Source organism: Armigeres subalbatus, chromosome 3 (assembly GCF_024139115.2).
Source record: "Armigeres subalbatus isolate Guangzhou_Male chromosome 3, GZ_Asu_2, whole genome shotgun sequence".
Lineage (NCBI taxonomy): Eukaryota > Metazoa > Arthropoda > Insecta > Diptera > Culicidae > Armigeres > Armigeres subalbatus.
Genome location: NC_085141.1, coordinates 346,414,387 through 346,440,175, shown reverse-complemented (window position 1 = coordinate 346,440,175; position 25,789 = coordinate 346,414,387). Strand labels below are relative to the sequence as shown.

The following is a 25,789-nucleotide window of genomic DNA, read 5'->3' as shown; positions in this document are numbered from 1 at the left end:
TACCCCAAAATATGACCCTATGCTAAATTTGAGCTTAATCGGACATGATTCAGGGGTGCCTAAAATTCATCAAAGTGTTGAAACCCATGAAAATTTTACCAAGGGGGGACCAAAGGAAAAGTCAAAAATCGAATTTCTGTTTTTGATGCCAAATGACTTAAAAATGCATGAAACGTTTTCTGAAGTTATTAAAAAAAAATGAAAAAAATCCGATTTTCGACTTTTCCTTGGGAAAATTTTCATGGGTAAAAATTTCAAAACTTTGATGAATTTTAGGCTCATGTCCGATGGAGCTCAAATTATTCATATTTTGTCATATTTTGGGGCAATGAAACTTGTGAGCATTGTCGTTTTTGAAATTCAATGCCAATATTTTCCCATACATTTCATTGGCACTCTAATGTGCATCGTGTTAACCTCATGATATACGAATGCAAAAAAAGATAAATTGTCGGCTTGGGAACCTCGCAGTTAACAATTGTGCTTTGAACACTAAGCTGCAAGTCGGCAATGTCTCGTATCAGTGGGGTCAATAGTGTCAATAATAATAAGATAAATCTCGCGCTTAGTTTCATAGGGACGTAACTGTATTGATCGATTTCTCTGCGTCGATGTTTTATTTTCATTATTGTACCGAATTGCGCTAGTTTGTCGATGATCTTGCACCAGAATCAATAATCACGGTTGTAGCTTTTGAAACAATTGAGTTATTAACAAAATATAAAATCGATTAAGAGAAATCGATCAATACAGTTACGCCCCTATGAAGCTAAGCACGAGAAATATACAGAAGGTGTGCCTAACTGTATCTTATTGATGTAACTGTCAATCTATTGATAAAAATATCAGATGTCTTTAATTAATATTCAAAAATCAAAAACATCCAATTCCTTTGCCACCTGAACGTAATAACACAGATAACAGATGTTGAGGCTGGCATCCCATACGTGTGTAAACATCCGCAACCGTTAATTCAAATGTATTTTCAATTGGGACCGCGTTTGGCAATCGATTGGAGATGGCGCAAGGATCATTGTTATTGAAAACGCAGCCCGATTGCGGATGTCAAATGCATTGGCTGCGTTCGACGGTTGTAATTCAGCTGCATCCTTAGGTACTGCCGCAATCAGTTGAGTAGATGGCAGTAGTGGGCCAACGTATATCAATTCAAAAGTTTACACAGGATTTTCAATAAAATTTGTTCTTGCTTCAATGTCTGTTATCTGTGGTAATAATTAACATCAACATCTTTTTCGTTTTATAACCGGCCACAATTTACAAACATTAGGCCTCATCATTCACCTTGACTTTTGCCGAATCAATACAACAACCGAATTGGAACGGAACTCTGTTCTACTGTAGCGGCGTTTATGTGACTTGTCATACAGAAGGTGATAAATTGATTTGGCAAGTAACTGTTACCTACAGCTTAGACGACGATGATGATGATGTCAAAACGTGGTATTAATGAAATCGATCATGCGTCCCACTGACTGGGTGTGATCACAACAAACGATTGAATAAAACAGGAATTTCCTAACCGCTCGCTTGATGTGACGCTCCGCATAACAAGTCGAGTGTTCTCGGGGAGCGTTTGGCTGTAGGGGAACCCGCAAACAGGAAATAATCTTTCAAAATCTTTTGATTGAATCGCTCCATCATTGCTTAGTATTCAATTATTGTACAACAAAATGTAATTTATTTGGCTAGCGAAACTTATAACATATAACTGCGACTGCACAACAGTCTTAACTCAATCTCATACACGAGCATCCACATCATTCACTCTTCGTGAATGTCGGATTCTCCAGGCCTCGTTCCTCCTTGCGGTCCTCAATGGGCAGCGTCGTGTTGGCGTCATCCTCGTCCTCGTAGCTCTTGATCGGGATCGGTTTATAGTAGTACGCCAGTACGGAGAATATAGCCATATCGACAAACATCAAACATGCAAACAAAACAAACTCCCACTTCTGTGCCTCGAAGATCTTGGCCTCGGCCACGATGACGACGATCAGGTTACCGACGGCCACCGTCAGCTGCCAGCAGCCTTGCAGTACCGACTTCATACTTTCCGGGGCTTGGGTGAACGAAAATTCCAGTCCGGTAATGGAGTACATGACTTCACCCAGGGTCATGACAACGTACTGAGGAATCAACCACAGCATGCTGATCGAGTTCGGCTCGGTCACGATAAGCACTTCAGCTTTCTAGAATAATATTTTGAAATTGGATAATTTTTGGATTAGAAATGGGAAATCAAAATTGAACTTACGATTTCGTTGTCAGTTTCCGAGATTATAAAAGCGTAGACACCTCCTAGTCGCATGTAGTATTCCATCACTTTCTTACCATCTACGCTGATTTCATACAAGGAAGGATAGGACTCGACGAGATCATCAGTGTAAGTGGTATTGCTGTGTCGGTCGTATGGTGGGTCCGCCTCAAGATCTTTGAAGGCATAAGGTCGATCCTCAGCGGTATTTCCGAGTACTCGGAATAGGGGGTATCCTTTGGAAGACTTTTCGGTGTTATCTTCGTAGGATAAGAGACCTGGCGTACCAGCGCGGTTCTGTACCAAATAGGAGATCTGTTTGTATTCTTCCAGTTGGAATTGACCATTGAAGCCAGCACAACCAGCCGTCTCCGAAGAAAAGGTGTACGTGAATGATTTGACTCCATTTACGGAAATGTATTTTTCCTCAAACATTTCCATGCTCTTGAGCACGAAGTTTGCGTGATTTGGAACATCAGTTTGAACTGTGTAGTCACAGGCCATTCCATTGAAAATTCGAAGCTGAGACTCTCCCGCACTGGGTATCACAGCATAGGTGTCCTCGAGTTGGATCTCCACGATTGTGGAGATGACGAATGCAATACCAGCAAAGATTCCACCAAGAGTGAGCTTCTGCAGTGGTCGGCGGATTCCAATCAGTGACAGTAAAGGATAAAACGCCACTTCGTACAGTGGGATGAAGATCAGAATCAGTAACGGGTTGATGACCTGCATCTGATCGGGTTTAATGGTCCAAAATCCGAGATCGCCATCCATACGTGTTGCCTGGAAAGTCCAACGGGATCCTTGTTGATCGAACAAAGCCCAGAACACTGGCAAAGGAATGTAGAGTCGGAGCACGTTCAATAGAATCCTAGTTTCATCAACCAGCTGTTGACCCCAGCGCTTCTCCGAATAATCCAACCAATGATCACGAGGGTTGACGGTCTTTTCCTTTGAGCGAGTACGAATTGCAGTCTATCGAAAAGGTTACAAATTGGTATTCTGTGTGGTAGAGTAGCTTACATTGTACATACCCAGATACATTTGGACACCTTCATGAACATGTTACCAGCCGGAGCAGTGATCTTGTACAACGGCTTTCCGAGCAGGAAAATAATGATCGACACGACCATAAGGATTCCGGGCACCCCAAATGCCAGCGAGAAACAATCATCTGAATCGAAACACTTAACGTCCTCGCGCAGAATTGGCGTAATCATGGTTGACACGAACGATCCAGAGTTCACAGCAAAATAGAACATCGAGAAGAACAGCGCCAAGTACTTGGCCTGTTCGGGCATCTTGAACTGTTCTCCTCCGAAGGCCGCCACACACGGTTTGATACCACCGGAACCGATGGCGATCAGCAGCAATCCGACAATGGTCATCGCTCGGGCATCCACGTCCAAAGTTGGAATAGCGCCAATCGCGATCAGCGAGCTGCCGCAGACGTACACGATCGAGAGGTACAGGATCGTTTTGAACTTACCCAACCAGCTGTCCGATATGATGGCCCCGATCACGCACATGAAGTAAACCAGGGTTGTGAACGAGTGGTACAGTACCGTGGCTGTGTCATCGTCGTAGTCCAGCTTCCGGGTGAGATACAGTACCAAAATTGCTACGATATAAACATTTTTATCATTATTATTGTGGGAAGTTATTATCAATCAGTTTACTCACTCCGCATTCCATAGTAATTGAACCTTTCGCAAAATTCATTACTGATGATGAACGGGATAGAACGAGGGTACTTTAGTTTCTGTAAACAAAAGATAATCGTTAAAAAGGTCGTATTTTTGCGAGGGCGTGGTCACACCACATACCTTGGGTTCAGCTCCTTCCACGTCCTTGCCATTGACGTTGGCAACTTCTGCAACATGAGAAGATAAGAATGCACGGGGTTAGTGTTTTGATTTACTTCGAGCTATCGAGGAGTAGTTATTTATTCTGAATCGTGACTGATAAACGCGTAGTATCTGCCCATGGCAATTGAGTGGCCATCGACCGAATAGCATTACTTCTCTCGACAAATGTTGCATAATCCACTGAGGCCGCCCCTATCAGAAGCGGCGAACGGTCAACCTCTGTCGGCCAACAGACAAGATGTCTCATATTCGGGGGCACTGCTTTTGATTGATTGATGGACTAATTGCTTGTGCGAGTGGAGTCCGGAATGCGGCTTACTGCGCATCAACTGAGCCTAACAGGTCTCCGGCGGTATTTCAGCCCGTTTCATAACGAACTGGCGCCGGTGCGGCGTCGAAGGTGGTGATCTTGTTTGTTCACACATACGCTTTGTTTGTACCGAGCTGATTGGTAATCATGGCGGAGATCGTTTGAGTGCGAGATATGTTTCAATTCGAGCATATTCCGTTTGATTGATCGCTGTTTACCTGGGCCATAGACAAACGTACGCAGCAGTGAAAATTCTGCGTTTTCAAGTGAAAAAACAAGAATAATCCACCTAGTGGTGATGGTGCCTTTCTCTTGTATTATAAAATGTAACGAGAAAGGCACATAAGAGAGGTCAAAATTGCAATTTAGGGAGATAGATTCAATTATTTCCATCAATTCACATTAATTTGCATTCTTTTGAATGCATCACAACGGCTCTTGGAAAAAAAAATCGATTTTTTTTTCCAAAAACGGAGATTTTTTTTTTCAATGGCTTTCAATGATTGCATTGGCCGATTGGGCCGAATAGCGAAAAATAAGGAAGGATTCCTGCTGCAGATGGGTACGCCATGTTTTCCGAACGTCTCATTATCCCATCGTTACATCGCAAGAGCTACCTGGGACAATTCCATTGTGGCCGACCGGGCATGCAGCAAATGAAGTCCTTCGTAAACTGCCCCAGTTTGCCAAGGCGTGCCAAACAGTGTGCATCCGTAGCATCGATCTCAGTTCATTCCACCAGGCTCCACAGAACGCATCCCGCCAGGAAAAAAAAATCATAGCGTGCTATTTTAATTGTATTCGGCTCCTTGAAGTTTTAAGGAAATGTCTGAGCTTTAATAAACAAATCATTCTACGCCGAGTTCGCTGATTTCTACACCAACATTTAACTCACTCCTGTGTACGGAGCACCCCTAGGGGTACATAGCACCAACATAAATGGATTCAATGGATTTTTTTCTTATCAGTGGAGAAGGGGAATGTGAGGGTAAATATATGCAGTAAAATAGGTAGTTAATCCGCAGTGTTTGTTTAGTTGACAGATGCAACTAGGGTGGTCGGTATTGGCCATTTTTGACAGATACCGGTATTCGGTATTCGGTGGAGTCAATACCGGTAATACCGGTAAAAACCGGTATTTGTGGAAAATTCAGAAATAACAAAATATTTATTGATAAACTTCAAGTGTAAAACCGTTGCTTGTTGAGCTGGGCAAAGTGAAATTTAAGTATACATAACATACTGAGCAATTCATCTCCCAATCCGCATCGGATTCTGTTTATATTGTTGCCAGCTGCTGAGAATGCCCTCTCTGGTTCAATCGAAGTTGGGCGAATGTTTCCAAGAGCGTTTAAAATCAGTCTCAAGTACTTGCCCTTAATCCCTTTAGATTCATAGTAGAAGAATTCTTTACGAATTGATTGCAAGGATCCTGGCGTCAACGTAATTGCCACCTGCAAAGCAAGTATTGTTTCAAGAGTGGTTTTGTTGCCGATAAACCAGACAAATCGTCCATAGAAGTATCTTCTATGCACCGGTCGTCAGGTGTGGTCGTTGACTATGCATTCTGCTCACGAATGATTAGACGCTTCAAGATCTCGTCCACTTGCTTAATCAAAGATGGATGTCTTGAAGAAAATGCCAGAATCATGTCTGATCAATTATTTTTCGGCAGGATAATTCAGAAAAGCAAACAAATCAGCGTATTCTGAGCGTCCTTTTATTCGTTCTTTGAGAGCATCGCAACGACGGCAATTTCTGTGGCTTTACTTGATAATTGCGCATGTGGCTTTACTTGATAATTGCAGAGTAGTTCTATTATTCTGCTATGATAGTTGCTTGAACAGGTTCGAGGGCTTGAATTATTTCACCTACCGAAAACAAAAATCATAACCAGAGAAGATAAGTTTGAATTGCAGCTTCAAATCGTTAAAAGTTTTTTGAACGGCTCCCTGAAACTCGTAGAACCGTTCGAGCATGGACAACATGCTATTCTAGCGTAGCTTGGTGTTAGTCACCAATACAAGTTCTTTTCCGAATTCAGAATGGACATATTTTTGCAGCAAATGACTAATACTACTACTACTACGACACTTACCGTTTTCACACTTTCATTGAAGAAATATGTCACTGGCAATTTGACATGGCTAAAATAATGGAGCAACACGTATGATTAATGACGACGATGATCGATTTTTGCGGTAGCGTGAACGTCGTCAATGATGTTTACTTGTGCAAATGTTCATGCGCGCATTCAATTGTTGTAAATATTTGTGGCACGGTGAATCTTTAGCTTAACTGAAAACTATTCGAGATTTTTTTATACCAACAGCAAAACTTGAAATACCGAAAATACCGGTATTTTCCGTCTCTAAAACCGGTATTTTCGGTACTCAAAGTTGGCCGGTAATACCGGTATTACCGGTTAGACCACCCTAGATGCAATCATCTCTCGTATAACGGGAGACATGATCAGCCAACAGTAGGGCATGTCTTCACTCCTCCTTCTTCATCGGACAGGTACTCCAATGGACTCATCCACCGCCAAGCAAGGCCACGCAAAATGGATTCAGAATCCTTCCGGAATCTCACTATGCGTAATCACAGAAATATAAAACTAGGTTGTTTGGCCGAATATACTTTTGGCCAAACAGACCATTAGGCCGAAAGGGTCATTTGGCCGAAGGGGTCATTTGGCCAGAAGGGTCATTTGGCCGAAAAGGTCATTTGGCCGAAACGGTCATTTGGCCGGAAGGGTCATTTGGCCGAAAGAGTCAGAGAAATCTCTAAGAATACATTTTTTTTTTTAAATATAGTGAGGCATCCTAATCTTATTTCATGACACTTTGAAGTGGCTGAAAATCCTAACGCGAGCAACAACCTAAAAATCTTGATGTCTTATAATTTTATATTATTTATTGACTCATGAAAAATTTAATCGGTACTTAAGTATCTCAAAACTTTTTTATATGTTATTCTCAGGATGCCCATAAACCACAGAAATGCGCGAATACCTGTAATGATTATGATAAAATTTCATGAAATTTTTATTTATTTCACATCCAAATAGGGGGACTGCTCCTGAATTTCATCTCATGGCTCCGATGTTCATCTCATCAAAAACAAAGCAATGGAAAGGAACCTAATTTGTTTCTTATTTTTGTGAGTTTTTTCAGCAGTGAGCACGCATGTTTGTTTCGCGATGAGATGAATATATTTTCAGTGAGATGGAGATCGGAACATCTTCTCCTAGTTCCAAAAACATTGAAGCTTCAATAACTTTGTGTATAAATTATGTAAATCCTTGAAAGTTTCAGAAATACACTCGTACCGAAGTCCATTCATATTATTATTATAGAGTTTTGGCACTTCCTCAGCAAGCGTGCTGGGAATTTTCACCTACCCCGGGCAATCTGAATGCCAAAGGGGATTAGGCTCTGTGGATTTCATTCGCCAGTTGAGTTAAAACCCTATAATAAACGTTTGCACCAGATGTATTAGTTATGGTGGTTCAGGAATCTTCTTACGATGCTGCAAGTTACAAGAACCACTATATTTTGGATGCTATGGAGGTTATGAGATAATTCCAGCTCTGCTAAGGATCCCAAAAGAGATTTCGGGACGATTCCGGTTGCTGAGATAACAATTATACAATTATACGCACGTCCTCCAGGTGCCACATTTGCTTCAACTCCTCCGTCAAGTCGTGGTATTTCGTTATTTTGTTGGAGAATGTTGTTTGGACATTATGGTCTAGCGGTACAGCAATGCCAATGAGGGTAACCCGCTTCATCCTTTTGTCGTAGACCACAATATCGGGCCGATTGGCACCAATGAGGACATCCGTTATGATCCCGCGATCCCAGTACAGCTTCACGAAAGTATTTTCCAGAACCGGTACAGGCACATATTTGTTGTAGGCGACAAACTGGTTAACCAAGTTGTGCTTTAAAGCAAGCTGTTGTGTACAATCTTGGCTACTTCGTTATAACGATCGAGAGAGGCTGAATCAGCTAAGGCTGAACACCCGGACACGATATGCTCGATCGTCTCTCCTACTGAATTGCACTTCCTGCAGCCGTCCTCCACGTTTTCGTGCAATATATAGTGCCGATAGTTCTTCGTCGCAATTACCCGGTCCATGATGGCTACCATGAATCCTTCTGTTTCTGAGAAGAGTTCACCCCGCACCAGCCACGTATTCGACGCCGCTTTGTCGATATATTCCAGCTCCAGTTGATGGGGGTCCGCCCCATGCAACTCCTTCTGCTTCCACGATGTAATCATCTCGTCGACAGACTTGATATCGCAATTCGGCTGATAATGCAGGGCACTGAATCCGTGGTCAGCTTCACACATAGCGCGATAGATTTCGTGGCGGTTCTGGCTTTCCACGAAGTATCTTCGCAACTGCTGGATCTGGGAAACACATAGTGTTTGTGTATCGGTGACGCCTCTTCCTCCTACTGTACGTGGCAGGGTGACTCTCTCAATGCACTATTTTGGATGGAGTATGCGATGCTTAGTGAACGCCACTCATACTGCTCGTTCTAACGCCTCCAAGTCAGTCTTGGTCCACTTCACCACGCCGAAACTGTATGTCAACAAGGGCACGGCAAACGTATTTATCGCCATCACCTTGTTGCCAGCCGACAAGAGGGAGGCTCTTCAAAATACCGTTGACACGATGCAAGAACTTTCCCTGCAGCTCTTTCTTGATCATCGTATGGCGAATTCCTTTCAGTTGCAGGAAACCTAGGAATTTGTACGTTTCGCCTTCAACAATATTTCGAATCTCCTCCTGTTCATTGACGCGGAAACTGTTGGCATCCACCAGGTGACCCCGGTGTAGATGTATGGATCGACATTTATCGATACCAAACTCCATCCGGATGTCGTTGCTGAATACCGTTACATGCCGCAGAAATTGGTGCAACTTCTCCACAGATTCCGCAAACAGCTTCAAGTCGTCCATAAAGAATGTATGGGCAATGTTTGTACTCCTTTCCCCACTCTTCAAATGACAGCCATAGTTGTGTTGGTTGAGTGCTCTGCTAAGAGGGTTTATGGCAAGGCAAAACCATAGAGGACTAAAGGTATCGCCTTGGAATATGCCCCTCCTCATGCTGAGAGTCCTGGACCGTAACATCTTTTCTCCATCGGTAATGTGTAGGGATATGCTCCACATCCCCATAGCGTGCTGCATTGGCCTGATGACGTTACCGTCTATCTCATAGTTTCCCAAAGTGGTGGGTCGCGACCCCCCAGCCTGTGTAAATCTTATGCAAGGGGGTCGCGAACCCCCAACTTTGGGAAGCTAACTCTATCTTATACAACTGCAGTACCTTAAGGAGGTACGAGTGAGGTTCTGAGTCGTATGCCTTTTTAAAGTCTACCCAACAACGACTGCATCAATGATGACTTGATCCGTCGACAACCTTTTTGTTCCTCAGAGCACTCAACCGCTGTACATGGGTGTCGAGGATCTCAGTTATGTTCGCCTCGGTGAGATCACGGAGTTCTGTGGGTTTCACAATTTCAGCAACATTCCGAACTAGCCTGGTTGATCGGTTCCCCTGCTTGTACTGTGTTAATCGACCAACCTTTGACCGTATTGTGGAGAAGCGGGTCTCCAGACGTCGCATCCAGGCGGGGTTTTGTGCTTTGGGGCGTGCGCGTCCATCACCCTCACCTTGTGAGCGCGTTCGCAATCCCAACGTTTCTACAACAGCCACTGCAGCCGAACACACGATAAATTGCAGCTCCTCAAGGTTCTCCACGGTTTCCAAGTACTGTGGCAAAATATCCCGGTTAAGGATGCTTACTGTACTCGTTAACCGATAGGAGTACTGCAACTTGGATATCGGGTGTTGGGACATGGGGTCTGTCCCACGGAACTGTGTAACTGCTGTGCCCATATGATTGGCTAGTTCGTCCTTCAATTGCTGTCGTTGTAATTCCACTGTTGGACCTGGAGCGGCGGGTGCAATCGAATCGCGAAGGTTACTTGTGATTGATGTATCCAACCCAACATAACTCCTTCTCGACGTATCGCTCAATCTTGCCCCCCTCTTCTCTCCTAGTTTACTCTGCACTTCCCGCTTGATGTACTCTACGTCCTCTGGAGTCAGCATATTATGTGACATAATAGCTCTCTGGCGTGTGTACAACTCGTTTTGGCCAAGCTGGGGTGCAAACCGAGGGAACCTCTCATTGAACATCTCCAGCATCGCCAGTCTGCCGGACATATCCGTCTCCATCCTGGTGCAAACGTAGTAGCAACGGATCACGTACTGATTCATCTTCCTTGTCCACATGATCCATTGCCGTCGGGGCGGCCCGCTAACATGAGTGATTGACGTCGATCAACCACAGCATTGCTTTTGTGATTTCTTCTGCTGCCGTTTCTGTTATGCCTTGTCAGCACGGGCTGAGCCCGATGACTAGAGGGTCGCTGTTGCACTTCTACTCCCTCTAGTCGTTGGCCGCTCGCTCTGTCCCCCGTCTCAATACCAGATCCAATAGGGGCTCCTCCTCGGGCAATCGCATGGGTGGTATTCTTCTAGAGCGTAACTCCATATCTGGGTATGCTATCATTCCCGGAAGCTATTTAATTACAGTGCTAAATAGCTAGGTTCAAGCGCAAGTACTCGCCAAATACTTCGCCAAATCTGACAAAGCTTACTGCATATCTATTGATGTGTGGCGTCGTGTTTGACAAAATTGTTTAAATAATAATTAAGCCATTTATTACGTCGGTAACGATTCCGAACAAAGCACCAAAAGTAAAATCTGTTGTCTGTTTCTTAGCGTTGTAACAGCTTTAAATCGGTCTAATATTGTAAACCAAGCACTGCGCTAGTCAATACATAATTGAATCAAGTACTGTAATGCTCGTTGGCGGATAATTGTCCCATGTTACTACTACTGGATTTAAAATTTTCTATATTTTTTTTCAACGGAAGTTGTTGGATTTTGCATCTGATTTGAGAAAAGATATTTTAGTTACAGGATAAAGATTAAGATGGTTCAAATTAGTCTTAGCATGAGCATGAGCATGAGCAGGATAACCGTACAATTCGTAGTTGCTACTCCGTGATTGATTAGAACTTGCGAAATTGCACAGGGAACCAATTGAATGGAGCTTGGGTTTAGCTATCATTCTCAATGTGCAAATTTCTGAAATTCAATGCATTTTACTAAGTCAATTACGACGCCGGCCACGTCCTTACGGTCATCAAGGGAAGGAAGGATTATTAGTTCAACTCTCGTTGCTACTAGAGACCGAGTATACCTCTGCATCTCCACGATAGTCTTAGGATAGGATATTGTGTTAGTATGAAGGGATATATTATCTGGATTCACTTTGGTAAGTGATGCGATCTATGGGATAGGAATATATGAATGAGAATTAGAAGTACTAGAGTAATGATAAAGTATTAAAGTGAATTCTAATGGGATTCATTTTTTTACAATTAGAATTTGAATGCTATTGAATTCTAATACCACGCACACGTCTACTACACCATCGCTACCCGCACATCAACCTCACACATTCTTACTTGTATGAGGCCTGCACGAGCATAGCGATCGTATATAGCATTCGTATGCGGGTACAAATGAATACCAATCTATTTTTACATTTTATTTACTGCTACTAAGTAACAGGCAGCTTTTTTATAACAATTCTATATTTAGAATCATACTTGCTAGCAATGAGAATTTGATTTGCAAAGAGTTTGAGTTATATGATTAACGAAATTATCTAATAGGAAATTGGAAAGGGCCAGGGATCAAACCCTTAATCTCCTGCTTATGAGGCAGAAGCAGTGACACAAGGCCACCAAGCACCTCACCCCGAAATTCTAATTGAAGTGGAATAGAAAATCAATCAGGTGAATATGAAAAAGCGAAAGTACAACGAAAAAGACAGATTGTTTCCGTCTCCGGTAGCCTTCCTGACGGAAGGACAGAGGAGTAGCCGGGAGACTGAAAAGTGCAAAAAAGAGGGCACAATGAGAATACAAAAAGATAAAGGCTCCCTGACGGAAGGGCAGTGGAGTAGGCCGGGAGACTGAAAAGTGAAAAAAGGAGGGCACAATGAAAATACAAAACAAGACAAAGTGTTTATGTCTCCGGTAGGCTCCCTGACTGAAGGGAGAGGAGTAGCCGGGGGAGACTGAAAAGTGAAAAAAAGAGGGCACAATGATAATACAAAAAAAGATATTTACGTCTCCGGTAGGCTCCCTGACGGAAGGGCAGTGGAGTAGGCCGGGAGACTAAAAAGTACAAAAAGAGGGCACAATGAAAAACAAGACAAAGTGTTAATGTCTCCAGTAGGCTCCCTGACGGAAGGGCAGAGGAGAAGGCCGGGAGACTGAAAAGTGCAAAAAGAGGGCACAATGAAAATACAAAAAAAGACAGGTTGTGCACGTCTCCAGTAGGCTCCCTGCTGGAAGGACAAAGAAATTGATGCGAATTGAATTGGATTTAGAATGAATTTTTATTGGCGTTGGACTTGGATTGATTGATTTAAATTGGTTTTGCATTGATTTTGGATTGGACTAGATTTAGATTGCATTGGGTTTGAATTGAATTTAAATTGGATTTGGATTGAATTTTAGTTAAATTTAAATTTGATTTTTATTGATTTTCGTTAAATTTAAATTTGATTTTCATTGAATTAAGATTAAATTTCGGCGAACTTGGATTGGATTTTAGTTGGATTTAAATTGAATTGGATGGGATAGGATTTGGATTGGATTTTGTTTGAATTGGATTTGAAATGAATTTAAATTGTATTTGGATTGAATTTTCATTAAATTTAAATATGATTTTTATTGAATTAAGAATCAATTTCGGCTGAACTTGGATTGGACTTTAATCGGATTTAAATTGGATTTGGATTGGATTAGATAGGATTTGGATTGGATTGGATTTTGATTGAATTTAAATTGGATTCACAATGGATTTGGATTGAATTAGATTTGGATCGGAATTTAGATTGGATTTATAATGGATTCAGATTGGCTTTGGATTCTACTTAGATTGGATTTGGATTTGATTGGATTTTATTTGAAATGGTTTTGGATTGGATTTAGTTTACATTTGGATTGTATTTAGTTTGGATTTGGATTAAATCGCACTTGTATCAGAATTTCAATTGAATTTGGATTGCATTTGCAGTAGAAGGGCTTCTAATTCTAATTGGCTTTGGATTTGAATTGATTGATTTAAATTGGAGTTGCATTAAATTGGGGTTGCATTGGATTTGGATTGGATTTAAATTGAAATTTGGATTGATTTTTATTTGAATTAAGATTGAGTTTGCAATGGATTCTTATTGACTTTGGATTTGGATTTAAGTTTGATTCAAATTGAATTTAGATTGTACTTAGATTGGATAGGATTTGGATATCATTAGGATTAAATATTTTTATTGAACTGAACTAGAATTCGAATTTGGATTGGATTTTCATTGAATTTGGATTGTATTTTAATTAAGTTCAGATTGGATTTGTTATGGATTCTAATTGGCTTTGGATTGAATTTGGATTTGAATTGTATTTGGATTTGGATTTACCTTGAATTTGGATCTGATTTAAATTCGATTTGGGTGGTGTGGGGTTTGAGTAAGTTACCATCAGCGTGTGATTATACATCAACACCTCAGCGTATCGATCAGAGCACAGCAAGCCATGACTCGGCCTCTTCTGGTCAGACCTCCGTGGCGTGCATAGAGATGTCGTAAAATCTCGATTAATCGATTAGTAACTAATCGATTACTCTCGATTCTTATCGATTATTGAATCGATTAATCGTTGGGTAGTAATCGATTAAAAATTAATCGATTATCACAACGATGAATCGATTAATCGAAGTAATCGCTTAATTTGCGACATCCTTATGATGTCGTAAAATCCCGATTAATCGATTAGTAACTAATCGATTACTGTTGATTCTTCACGATTATTGAATCGATTAGTCGTTGGGTAATAATCGATTCAAAATTAATCGATTATCACAACGATTAATCGATTAATCGAAATAATCGATTAATTTGCGACATCTCTAGGCGTGCACACGCACCCACGGAGAGCGCTGCAAAATGGATAGTGGTTTGGAAAATCACAAAGCGCGTCCGGAAGACCGCTGCAAAATGGATTGTGGTTTAGAAAATCACAAAGCGTGTCTGGAAGAGCGCTGCAAAATGGATTGTGGTTTGGAAAATCACAAAGCGTGTCTGGAAGACCGCTGGAAAATGGATTGTGGTTTGGAAAATCACAAAGCGTGTCTGGAAGACCGCTGGAAAATGGATTGTGGTTTGGAAAATCACAAAGCGCGGGAGATCGCTGGAAAATGGTTTGTGGTTTGCAATACCACAAAGCGCGTCTAGGAGACTGCCGAGAAAAGGGTTGAAAATCTAGAGAATCCCAAGGTACCTCATGGAAGCATTGATTTTGTTTTAAATGTACAACTTGGCGACTTTAGTGTACATGAGACTACCAGTTAAGCTAGTTCTAACGAAATCGGATCGAAATCCATCGCAAACGGCCAAGATATTAACGATTAAAGTCTATCATATTTTCATGACGTTTTTCGATTTTTCAAAATCGTAAAGCTCTACGTCAAAAAAAAAATCATTGCGTTCTATGCTAGAGGATTTTTTCCCTTTTTTAATGAGAGAAGAAGGGGAATGTGGGGTTTGAGTAAGTTACCATTAGCGTGTGATTATACATTAACACCTCAGCGTGTCGATCAGTGCGCAGCAAGCCATGACTCGGCTTCTTCCGGTCAGACCTCCGTGGCGTGCACACGCACCCACGGAGAGCTGCTGTCATAACAGTTCGCTCCGGCCATTTGGGGCCACACAGATGGTATTGGATTGGATGGTATTGGATTGGATTGGATTTGGATTGGATTAGGATTTGAATATAAATTGAATTTAGATTGGATTTAGATTAGGTATGAACTAGATCTGGATTGGTATTTAGATCTAATTTGGATTGGATTGTGCAGGAATTTAATTATTTTTCTCATGATTTCAGTTGTTTCATGGATGTTTTGAATTTTAATTTACTGTTATTGTTCAGTAAGTAATTGATGTGGATGATATTTTATCAATGATCAAAAATATATAGCAATAATGTCATTTTTCGTTCATTGTATACCTAGAGAGTAGAGGATGAAGAGAATGTAGTGTATAAGATCAAGTCTATGAAATATCGGAAAAAGTAATGACTGCACAGCAGTGAGTTATAAGGAATAATTAAATTTCCAATTTGAATATACTATTTTGTTGTGGTTCCTTCCAAACGTGTAGCGAGCTACCTTAGGTTCAAGGATACTTCATTCCATCTCCGATGTAAACAGTTTGGGATGATCGTGTGAACGCGGGAGTGAAGTCAGTTTACTGAGTATTGTCGAGACCAACGGTCGAGACTGGAAATCTCGATCGGGTCACGCCAAATCCCAGGACGAATGACCGACAAACTTAGTCAAACAATTATATGGTAGCCCATGTGCGCAATGCCTTATATATCAACTTAGAAGAAATACATCCCACCAGCTATCCCCCTCCCCCCAACGGTCACCACAAACAAAACTTCATCGCAATATTTAATTTCTCCAAATCTGACAGAGCTTACTGCATATCTATTGATGTGTGGCGTCGTATTTGACAAAATTGTTTTAATAATCATTAAGCCATTTATTACGTCGGTAACGATTCCACACAAAATACCAAACGTAAAATCTGTTATCTGTTTCTTAGCGTTGTAACAGCTATAAATCAGTCTAATATTGTAAACCAAGAATTGCACTAGTCAATACGTAATTAAATCAAGTACTGTAATGCTCGTTCGCGGATAATTGTTTCATGTTACTACTACTGGATTTAAAATTTTCTATAATTCCTAATAATTTTTTTTTCAACGAAGCTTGTTGGATTTTGCAACTGTTTTGAGAAAAGATATTTTAGTTACAAGATAAAGATTAAGATGGCTAAAATTTGCATGAAAAAACTTTTTTTTAATTTTTTTCGATGGGCCGTGCTCTTATTTGGTTCTATCTGATGCCTTGATGCTCTGAACAAAATTTCAGCCAAATCGGTCAACGTTTGGGCGGTGCTAAACTCGTTGGAAGTTTCTGTGATTCAGAGCACATTTCCTAACGTATTAAATATGACACTACAACTTTTTGAATTTTGGTAAAAAAAATCTATTTGGTTCGTTTTCCCAAAAAAGTTCTTATCCGACAATTATGCACCGAACGGCAACGTAGATCCGCCAGCAGAAACATTCAGCTTGCGCTCGCTTATCATCGCGCGAGCATTAGAAATTTACGACTTAATTCACTATTGGGCAAGTCGATAACGAATTGATTGTTCGAGTCTAATCATTCGAAGGTTGACAATATTGATTAGGACAGAATGCGCGTTATCGCATTTATATAGTGTTATTGTTTATTAATGCATCCAACGGTCTCAATGATGGTATTTTCCCTCTTCACATTATATACCCGATAGATAGCTTCAACCGTTTGTCTGCACAGTTCAACTCAGCGGTGAAAGCGAATTGTTTCCAAATGGACTTTATCTAATCTCGATTGTGAAGGTGTGCTATTTTGACGACATAACTGATTGTTCGTAAATTATTGCTAGCTATGTGTCATCAGTAATCGTATACTAATACGCGTGTCTATCTAAATTTACAATGCCCTTTGTATATCAGTGGCGGTTTTCCAATGGGAACTTAATCACGTGTCGCTCGTTGGTGACGTCCCACGCCATCGTTATCTGATCTGATCTGGTCATTCAAAGTAGAGAGGGTTTATAATAGGCTGCGAAACATTGGTCGATAAATACCTCAAAGGGAATTGTTATCACGGGAAAAAAAGAGTAAAAGTGAGAAGCAGTCAGTGTGGTCGTTTGTCGTATTTAGTACAGTTATCGATGCAATGACCGATGGATACTGTCAATTGGTGACAGCCAATGGTCTTGAAAGTGGTTTTGCGCAGAGCCTAGAGGATCGTTGGATTACCCATAATAGCTGTGATTGAAGGTGTGCTGAGGCTTACCGAGTATCTAACAGTATAATAGATATTTATTACAAGTCATTGTTTACCTGTCTGTATGTATAATTCTATGATCTATAGAACTTTGGTTCGATTGCGATTACCCTTAACACTCAAAAACGAATATAAGGCCGGGAAGGTTATTAACCCATGGAGGATCTGTTCTGTTTTGGTTATACGTAACGCTGATTGAAAAAAGTATATCAAAGAATTTAAGAATTTGGCATCACTGTTTTAAAACATCACGATGAAAATTAAGCTTTGGTTCACGCAACATTGGTATGTTTAAAAACCCGATTTAAAAATGACTTTTCATACGAAAAGTATTTTAATATTTTTTTTCTTTTTTAACTTTCCACTGTGTAGCCGGCTACAAAAGCCCATGAGGCGCCGGAATAGTGATAAACAAAGTGAAAAATAAGACCAATGCTTTTGACATGGCAATGTGGAAGCAAACAATTATTTTAGATATTAGATTCAAATAATCGATTTTTTGGCTTTGCTGCCAGTTTGTTATTAATTGGCTCCGTAAATAATGAAACCAGTGAAACAATGTACTACGCGTCTCCACGCACTGTCCATACCAGAATTCTGATTCGCCAACGCGTGGTGTTTTGTTCCTTAAGAGCTGCCAGCTAATAACCGTTTTGTCTCATGTGTTTTCCGGCATCGAAATATCACCACTTTTTGCCTTACTCGTACAACAAAGTTGTACCGAGAGGCTATCATTTCACTCCAAAATCGAACACGTAAAAAAATAACCTTATATGTTATGGCAAAAAACCATTCGAAAATACTTATACTCTTCATTATGCCACCTCAAAAAGCTAATCACATTCATAAGTTAATGAAAAGTATAAGTTTGTGTGACTAATGCGATGTATAAGTTTTTTCTTATACATATCAGCGCCTGCTTTGGCAAAAAAGTATTAGAAATATTAATTATAAGTAACATTAATTTTTTTTACGTGAACTTTTTTCGGTGACCCATGATGTTATATACCAATCGACTCAGCTTCGAACTGAACAAATGTCTGTCAGTCCGTGTGTAGGTGTGTGTGTGCACATGAAAACCGAAAAACATTAACCGAAATTGAATCGAAATTGATCAAAGGACTCACGACATTTCCATTTGGTCGTATGAAATAGTCTAATGACGATCGCAACCCTTTCCATTACTGAATGAAACTGTTCTATTGCTCTAATATTGTGCAGTTCTTTATTCCGCCTTTATTTGTGTACTTGGGTGATGCCATCCCGTCCAACCACACGCTACACAGCTATCCTATTTTGCATTGAAATATTCTTTAATTTTCTAGGTAAAATTAGTAATTTGGTATGAAGCGTTAATTTTGCGCCCATTATCGGACCAGGAATTTAAATAAGCAATTTCACGCGTTTGCTCACTTGGCTGACTACAGCCGATATAAAGTTTTATATAAGCCATATAAAATTGTTTATCTATTTTACTGCTACTACTGACATTCAAGAGTGTCGCAGGTTGTTCAGTATTCAAAAGCAAGCAGTTTCATATGTTTGCTTGATTACATTTGAATAAACATTCGCATCGAATAACTTGAACGAAAACCTCATTGATGCATTGTCACGTTTCTCATTCGATTAGCATGCATCTCCGCATCAATTCTCGATCCATAGAACCTAGATTCGAACTGCGTTCTGTACGACGACGCCATACTTCTCTCTCATCACCGAACTAAATAACAGCCAAGTGGGCATTCCTCACTCATATTAAACAGCACTCCGTCGATTTCAGTTAGGAGCGGCGGCGCGACGACACTTTACTCTCGCTTTCATCAGACCCGGCGGAATGCTGCCGCCACTATTGCACACTGTTTCAGGTGCCCACTATTTCACACGATCGCACTCCATGGGTTAGTCAACAACTTTTTACCATATCATCACGACGATTGGCCCCCGACCACCGGTACTAACCTTCATGTTTCGAATCTTCCGTCATGGTGAATTGTAATGTGCAGTTACCGAAATCACCTCAAGTAACCAATCAGCATGTCTTAGAGGGGTTAGACTTAGAATAAGTGCTACTGGGTCACGACCGATTCACCACCGTTTCCGGTTTATCAAAACCAGATTAACTATTAACACAATTTTTTTTTCGTCTTAGATAGACCGGTTCCGCTCGCGAGAATCGCCACCGGAGGACTGAAACCATAGAAGCGATATTACCTGGTTAAAATAATTGCTCGTTCTCAAGAGTGCGACACACTCCAGAAGGAAAATTTACCCGAGGGCCGGCGGAGCAATTCATCATATGTGTGTGATAAGCTCACTTTATGAACCGGTGAGCCTGTGAGCTGGTCCAGTACCAAGATAAGAGGGTTTTTCAATGAATCCATTACGGTTTTGAGTAATGGGAGAAAGGTGCGCAGATCACTGCGAAGATATTGAACTTTCGTGACTTTTTGGGCGTCCTAAATGTAGAGTTCATGCGAAATCATTTTCAAATGATAACGATTCCAATTTTTGTTTGATATATTTCTATGGAGGTAATTGTTCGCCGATAATTACCTACACCTCATATTTTGGAGTCAATCGATAGATACAATCATTTTAGTATAAATCTCATGCAAATATAAATGTTCATTTTACTAATTATGTTATGGTTGCACGTGGAAAACTAAATTCATGAAAGCTACATTAAATCGGTGCTCGTCAACGATGAAAAATGTAATCCCTGCTTGAATAGTTGCATAGATCAGGGTAGGTATCTTAAAACCGGGGAATCCGCTTTTATTGAATGCAGACGAGCATGGTCGTCTTGCTCGTCGTAGTTGTTATACCTACTTATTGTGTTTGTCTTCAATCACTTGCAATGTCATCATTATACCGTCTTATGCAAGTGTACATATATCAACGTTTTTCTGTGGTCAACATGAAATTGTGAAGAGTACAGCTGATTTATAAGAAATGGATTTAAAACAACAACCATCGTTGTTCGATCTTCTTGCGGCGTATACAATTCCATCGTATTGACATGAACAAACAGACGTAAACAGTTTTTCTTGGAAAATCATCTCTAAGTTACTTTGTCTCCATCATACATATGTACAATTACATATTCCGCTGAACTTTCGACGACAGAAAAAGCTAAACGCAAGATGTACGAAGCAGGCATCTATGGTTGTGACCAAACCATATGGCTTTTAAACAACTTGCCCAAATTATTGAGGGATGGAGGATTTTTTTTTTCAAATGGATTCAAAGCATTTTAAGCGTGATTTATAAGTTGGCGTTAGTAGTAAGAACTATAATTGCCGGGGTTAATCAGTTAAGCGATAAATCGTTTTAAAAAAAAGTCAAGCAGTTCCAAAAATTACACAATTTTAATTTAATTTTATCGTCTATAAATTGCTTAGTAACGTTTTCAAAAAGTCTCTAGGAATTTTTTGGAACTCTGACACTTTTTCGTAAATATTCTAAATTATTCTTTTAGGGAAGACCTCCAGGAATTTTCTAGAAAATTTCATGAATAATTCCAGAAATTCCTACAGGAACATTTTCAATCTTATATATCATCGGATAGCATCGGATAGATACCATCGAAAATTCCAGGAAAATCATTCGAAAATTCATTCAGCAATACCTGCTGAAAATGATTTAGGAATTTCGTTGGAATATATGGAATATAATATCCTTCAAAAATTCGTCTGACAACTCCTTCAGCAACTCACATATATAAATTTGAAAAATAATTTGGAAAATTATGCCAGGAATTCCTTTTGACATTCGTCCAGGGATTCCATCGGAAAATTCTCTGGAAAGGCCTTTGCAAATTTCTCCGGAAATTCCTTAGAAACTACCTCCAGGAAATCCTTCGGAAATCCTTTACCGTTAAACCATCCTCCTCCTTCCTTCCTCGTTTGTCGGGTGAAGATCACTGCGTCCAGATTTTAGGACTATTGTGATATACCCTTTTACTGTGAAATACGCAAGTTATCTCAGTAACATGTTTGTCACTGAGATACCTTGGTATCGACTGAACTCAAGACCATCTATTATTGATGAATAGAGATCCTGAGTTACAGTATTCTGGCGAGACTAGCTTTATGAAGCCAACCACGTCCTTGGGGGATAAGATCCATATGTCAGCAGGCCCTAAAAAGGGCTTGCTGAGAACTTTGAACCTACGTTGGGTGAGTGCACTGCAATAGCAGAGGATGTGTTCTGATGTTTCTCTCTCCTCGTCACAGAAGCGGCAATTTGAGGTTTGGATTGCTCCGATCTTTTGTAGATGGTATCTGCAGGGGCAGTGTCCAGTTATTAGACCGGTGTAGATGTTGAGATCCCTTTTGTTGAGACCTAATAGTTGTTGGGTTTTCTTGGGGTTAATCGTTACGAGCCTTTTGGATTGGCTCGTATGGGGAAGTGCATTCCAGTTTGATGTGATTTGACTGACCATATATTTGTTCAGTTCCATTTTACAGAGCAGTCTGAGATCCTGCAGAAGGGCTCAGGGCCAATGAACCTTTCATTAGATCCATTCCTGGCTAGCTCATCAGCAATCTCGTTTCCCTCTAGACCCGTATGTCCTGGGATCCAATATAGGTAGACTCGATTGCGTATGGATAAGTTTTTCAAAGCCAGAATGCATTCCCACACTAGCTTTGAGTTACAAGTGTAGTTATTAAGCGACTTAAGTGCCGCTTGGCTGTCAGAGAAAATACATATTTTTGCAAATCTATACTTTCTCCTCAGGCATAATAACACGCATTCTAATATTGCATATATTTCCGCCTGAAATACTGTGGGCCACTGTCCTAAGTGGACAGAAATTTTTGTTGTAGGGCCATAGATTCCGGATCCTGTCAGATTATTCATTTTCGAACCATCTGTGAAGAAATTTATAGAGCCTGTTGGAACGCTGGGTCCACCTCCTTCCACTCCTGGCGGGAAGGAATGAACACATCGTAAGGTAAGTCATAATTGACTACCGTTTCCATCCAGTCACTACAAATTCCTATTGCGGGATTTATGGCAAATTCATTTAATATGCTGAGGTGACCCGTAAGGTCTCCCGACAGCAGTGTTTTTGTTCTCTTTAACCTTAGAGCACTTTTTTCCGCTTCCAGCTTTATGAATTGATCTAACTGGGGCAGGTGAAGCATTGCGTCTAGGGCCAAAGTGGGTGTACTACGAACTGCACCAGTGATGGCTATGCAAGCGGTGCGTTGGATTTTGTTGAGCTTAGCCCTTGCAGCAGCCTCATTAGTTTTAGGCCACCAGACAAGGGAAGCGTAAGTTGTCCTGGGACGGACAATGGTTTTATATATCCACATGATCATACTTGGTTTTAGGCCCCATCTTTTACCAAGGGTTTTTGAACAAACCCAAAGTGTATTGAGACCTTTCTGCACAACTGATTGGAGATGAGAGTTCCAATTAAGCTTTGCGTCGAGTATGAAACCTAGATATTTTACTTCACTTGAATAAACTAATTGTGTTTGATTCAAGAAAAGGGGTTTCAGTTGTACCTTTCTCCGTTTGGTGAAAGGGATAATGGAAGTTTTTGTAGGATTTATGCCTAGTTGATACTTTTGACACCAGGAAAAGTGTGATTTAGGGCAGATTGCATTCTTTCCACGATAACACTTTCGAATTTGCCTCGTACAATAATGACAACGTCATCAGCATATCCAACCACTTCGAAGCCTCTTCTCTCTAAGCTGTCTAGAAGCTCATCCACCACCAGTGACCACAACAAAGGAGAAAGCACTCCGCCTTGCGGACACCCCTTGTTGCTTTAACAGTGATGTATGAACCGCTAAGCTCAGAGGAGATTTTCCGATTAGCTAGCATAGCATGTACCCAGGTAACAATGCATGGGTCGAATTTTCTCCTCAACATTGCTGACCCTATAGACGAATAAGAAGCGTTATCGAATGCGCCCTCAATATCAAGAAATGCTACAAGAGCAATTTCTTTTGCATTAAGTGTTTTTTCGATTTTTTGAACTACCGTATGTAGTGCCGAGATCGTAGATTTTCCACTTTGATAAGCGAATTGGTTTTTTGACAAAGGCATTGCTTTCATAAATTTGTGATTTATGTACTCGCATAGTACCTTTTCCATAATTTTTATTCGGTCGTCATCATAGCTGGAGCTTTGTGGGAAGAATGCTCGGATCATCTCTGGACGTGGAATCGCCACTTCGTCCATTGCCATCAGCTCTGCACCTTCCCAGGGTTTCATGGATGGGGATATTCTCTTTAACCACTCAGCAGTCTCTTGATCCTTACAGATTAGAACCATGTAACCGGACTTGTAGATGAGGTTGTTGAATTTGGGTTTTATTGGCTCGTTTCGCTGTTGAACTACTCTGAGCAGGAGTGCTTCTTGTAGAAGGTCTAGCTGGGCTGTAGTGAGTTGGACGGTGGGAAAGTCTTTGGGTATTATCCCGACCTTCACGCTTTTGGCCATATCACTGTAGCTGATACCAGCTGTTTTCCTCATGGGTGGGTTTTGTTGTCCAGACACGTTTTTCTGAGGCGCGCGGTTTGAGGACTGTTGGGCGCGCTCTCTCGGATTCAGATGGTGCTTCACCCTTTTTTGTTTGGGGTCCTCTGTGGCGGATTTGTCTAGGTCGTTTCTCGAGCGTTTTGAGGAAGTGGGCTCGCTCTCCTTATTCAGGATTATGGACAAGGCCTCATTCCGGTCTTTTCCCTTCTCCCGGAGAGTTCTAAGCTGCTTCCTCTGCGAGCGTGTGAGTGTGGGGATTTTCTTTCTCGGAGCACCCTTGGCTTCCGTAGAACCCTTGTTATCTTCGGATCCTTTGCTACTTGCTAAAGATTTTTGGGGTTGATGATGATCCTTATACCATCATCTTCGTTATCTTCCATGTCCAACAGGTTGGAGTCGGTCGATGAGGGGTTGTAGATCTGGATCAGCTTTGTCGAAACATGTGCTGCTCCGGGAGATAGGCGTTGAGGGCAGGATATTTCCATCTTCTCCTGCGAACTACTGAGTAGCTGGTCTTCGGTAAGGCCAAGCTGACTCAGAGTATTCTCCACTTCGCTCTCACACGACTGAGAGAGGCAGTCGTCACCTTGAGGGTTGTTTGTAGAATTTGTACTCATTTTTGGTCCCACGAGTAGCTAGGGAAATAAATGTCCGCTGCACCAGTGCCCCGCCGTAGTGCAGTAAGGGCTGCTTACTGGGGTGTTCGCCCTGGTGCACCCCAGGCTCCGTTCGCGGTTGAGCATGTTTAGAACCCCTCAACCATTCAGCCCTCGGCACGGGTCGCATGACACCTTGGCATTGGGGTTTATCCATTTTTGCTTTACACGATGGCCATGAATAACAGCCATCGCAACCTTCCTCCTTTACCAGGGCTTAGGACCTGTAGCTCAAGTTCTCAATAGTTTCACAATCTTTCGGACATGCAACTACAGCGAACCATCATTGCTAGCGGAGTTAAACCATACAAAATTCCTTCCGAAATTCCTACAAGAATTATTCCAAAAAATTTCTTGGAAGATTTTTTCCGAAAAGTTATTAATGAATTAAATGGGAAATAATAAAAGAATTTTCGAAAAAGTTTCTAACAATAATTCATTATTTGAATTTTCGAAGAAATATCATGCATTTCCAAGAGTTTCTGGATCTATCTCCAAAGTAATTTCCTGGGAATTTTCCGAAAGAATCCCTGGAGGAAATTCAGACGGAGTTCTCGGAGAAATGCCCAGAGAAATTAAAAAACGTTCGAAATTCCTCTAGGAGCTTTTTCGTAAGTTCATTTAGGAATTCGTTCGGAAATTCCTGAAGGAAGTTATGGAAGAATTACGGGAGCCGAGGGAATCGAATTTATGAAAGTTTTTTTTGAAAAGAACTCGTAGAAAGAATTAATTTAGGAGTTTTTTATTTTTATTTCTAGATTCATTTGCAGTAGATTTTAGCTTTACTGTTGTGTATTATGTTGTGTATTATCGAGAGCTTCACACACTATGGCCATAGATATAATTATCAAGATGTTGGGGTCAGAGCAAATTAGTACCCATTTTATGGTTCCAATGTACTAAGATTTCGGTACGCAGCGGTACGTAATTCGCGAATACGAAGGTAATGCCTCTACTCACTCTTATGGCAAAATAGTAGATAAACAACAGTAAACAGACTGTGGATATCCAACAGTGATTTCCAAATAAGGAAATACTTTTGATAATTTCTAAAAGAGATTTTAAATGATCTGTTGAAATGATTATCGCAATAATGCTCAAAAGAAATTCT

The 25,789-nt window shown here is 40.9% G+C and overlaps 2 protein-coding genes across 3 annotated transcripts in view; one reads left to right on the top strand and one right to left on the bottom strand.

The window, feature by feature from the left end:
• Nucleotides 1–25,789, top strand: part of LOC134225958 (BRD4-interacting chromatin-remodeling complex-associated protein-like) — a 91,700-nt gene that overhangs the window by 44,628 nt on the left and 21,283 nt on the right. The gene's annotated exons all lie outside the window — the stretch shown is intronic.
• LOC134225957 (peptide transporter family 1) lies at nucleotides 1,666–19,722 on the bottom strand. Of its 2 annotated transcripts, none has more exons than XM_062706421.1 (6): nucleotides 19,481–19,722; nucleotides 4,102–4,148; nucleotides 3,959–4,037; nucleotides 3,310–3,896; nucleotides 2,273–3,250; nucleotides 1,666–2,207 (listed from the first exon to the last, which is right to left on the bottom strand). In XM_062706421.1, exons 1-6 carry the CDS (start codon nucleotides 19,503–19,505, stop codon nucleotides 1,779–1,781), a joined length of 2,145 nt encoding a protein of 714 aa, XP_062562405.1. In that variant the 5' UTR covers nucleotides 19,506–19,722; the 3' UTR covers nucleotides 1,666–1,778. The 2 variants fall into 2 exon arrangements, with proteins under 2 accessions (XP_062562405.1, XP_062562404.1); XM_062706420.1 differs by lacking the exon at nucleotides 19,481–19,722 and adding an exon at nucleotides 4,297–4,482.

What these genes read in the sequence shown, in the direction of transcription:
- LOC134225957 (XM_062706420.1), bottom strand. Translation starts at nt 4,390, where the DNA reads ATGAGACATCTTGTCTGTTGGCCGACAGAGGTTGACCGTTCGCCGCTT. An exon ending in TGGAAGGAGCTGAACCCAAG is followed by an intron (nt 4,038 to 4,101) that starts GTATGTGGTGTG and finishes TTTTGTTTACAG; the next exon opens with AAACTAAAGTACCCTCGTTC. An exon ending in AGGTGTCCAAATGTATCTGG is followed by an intron (nt 3,251 to 3,309) that starts GTATGTACAATG and finishes CCTTTTCGATAG; the next exon opens with ACTGCAATTCGTACTCGCTC.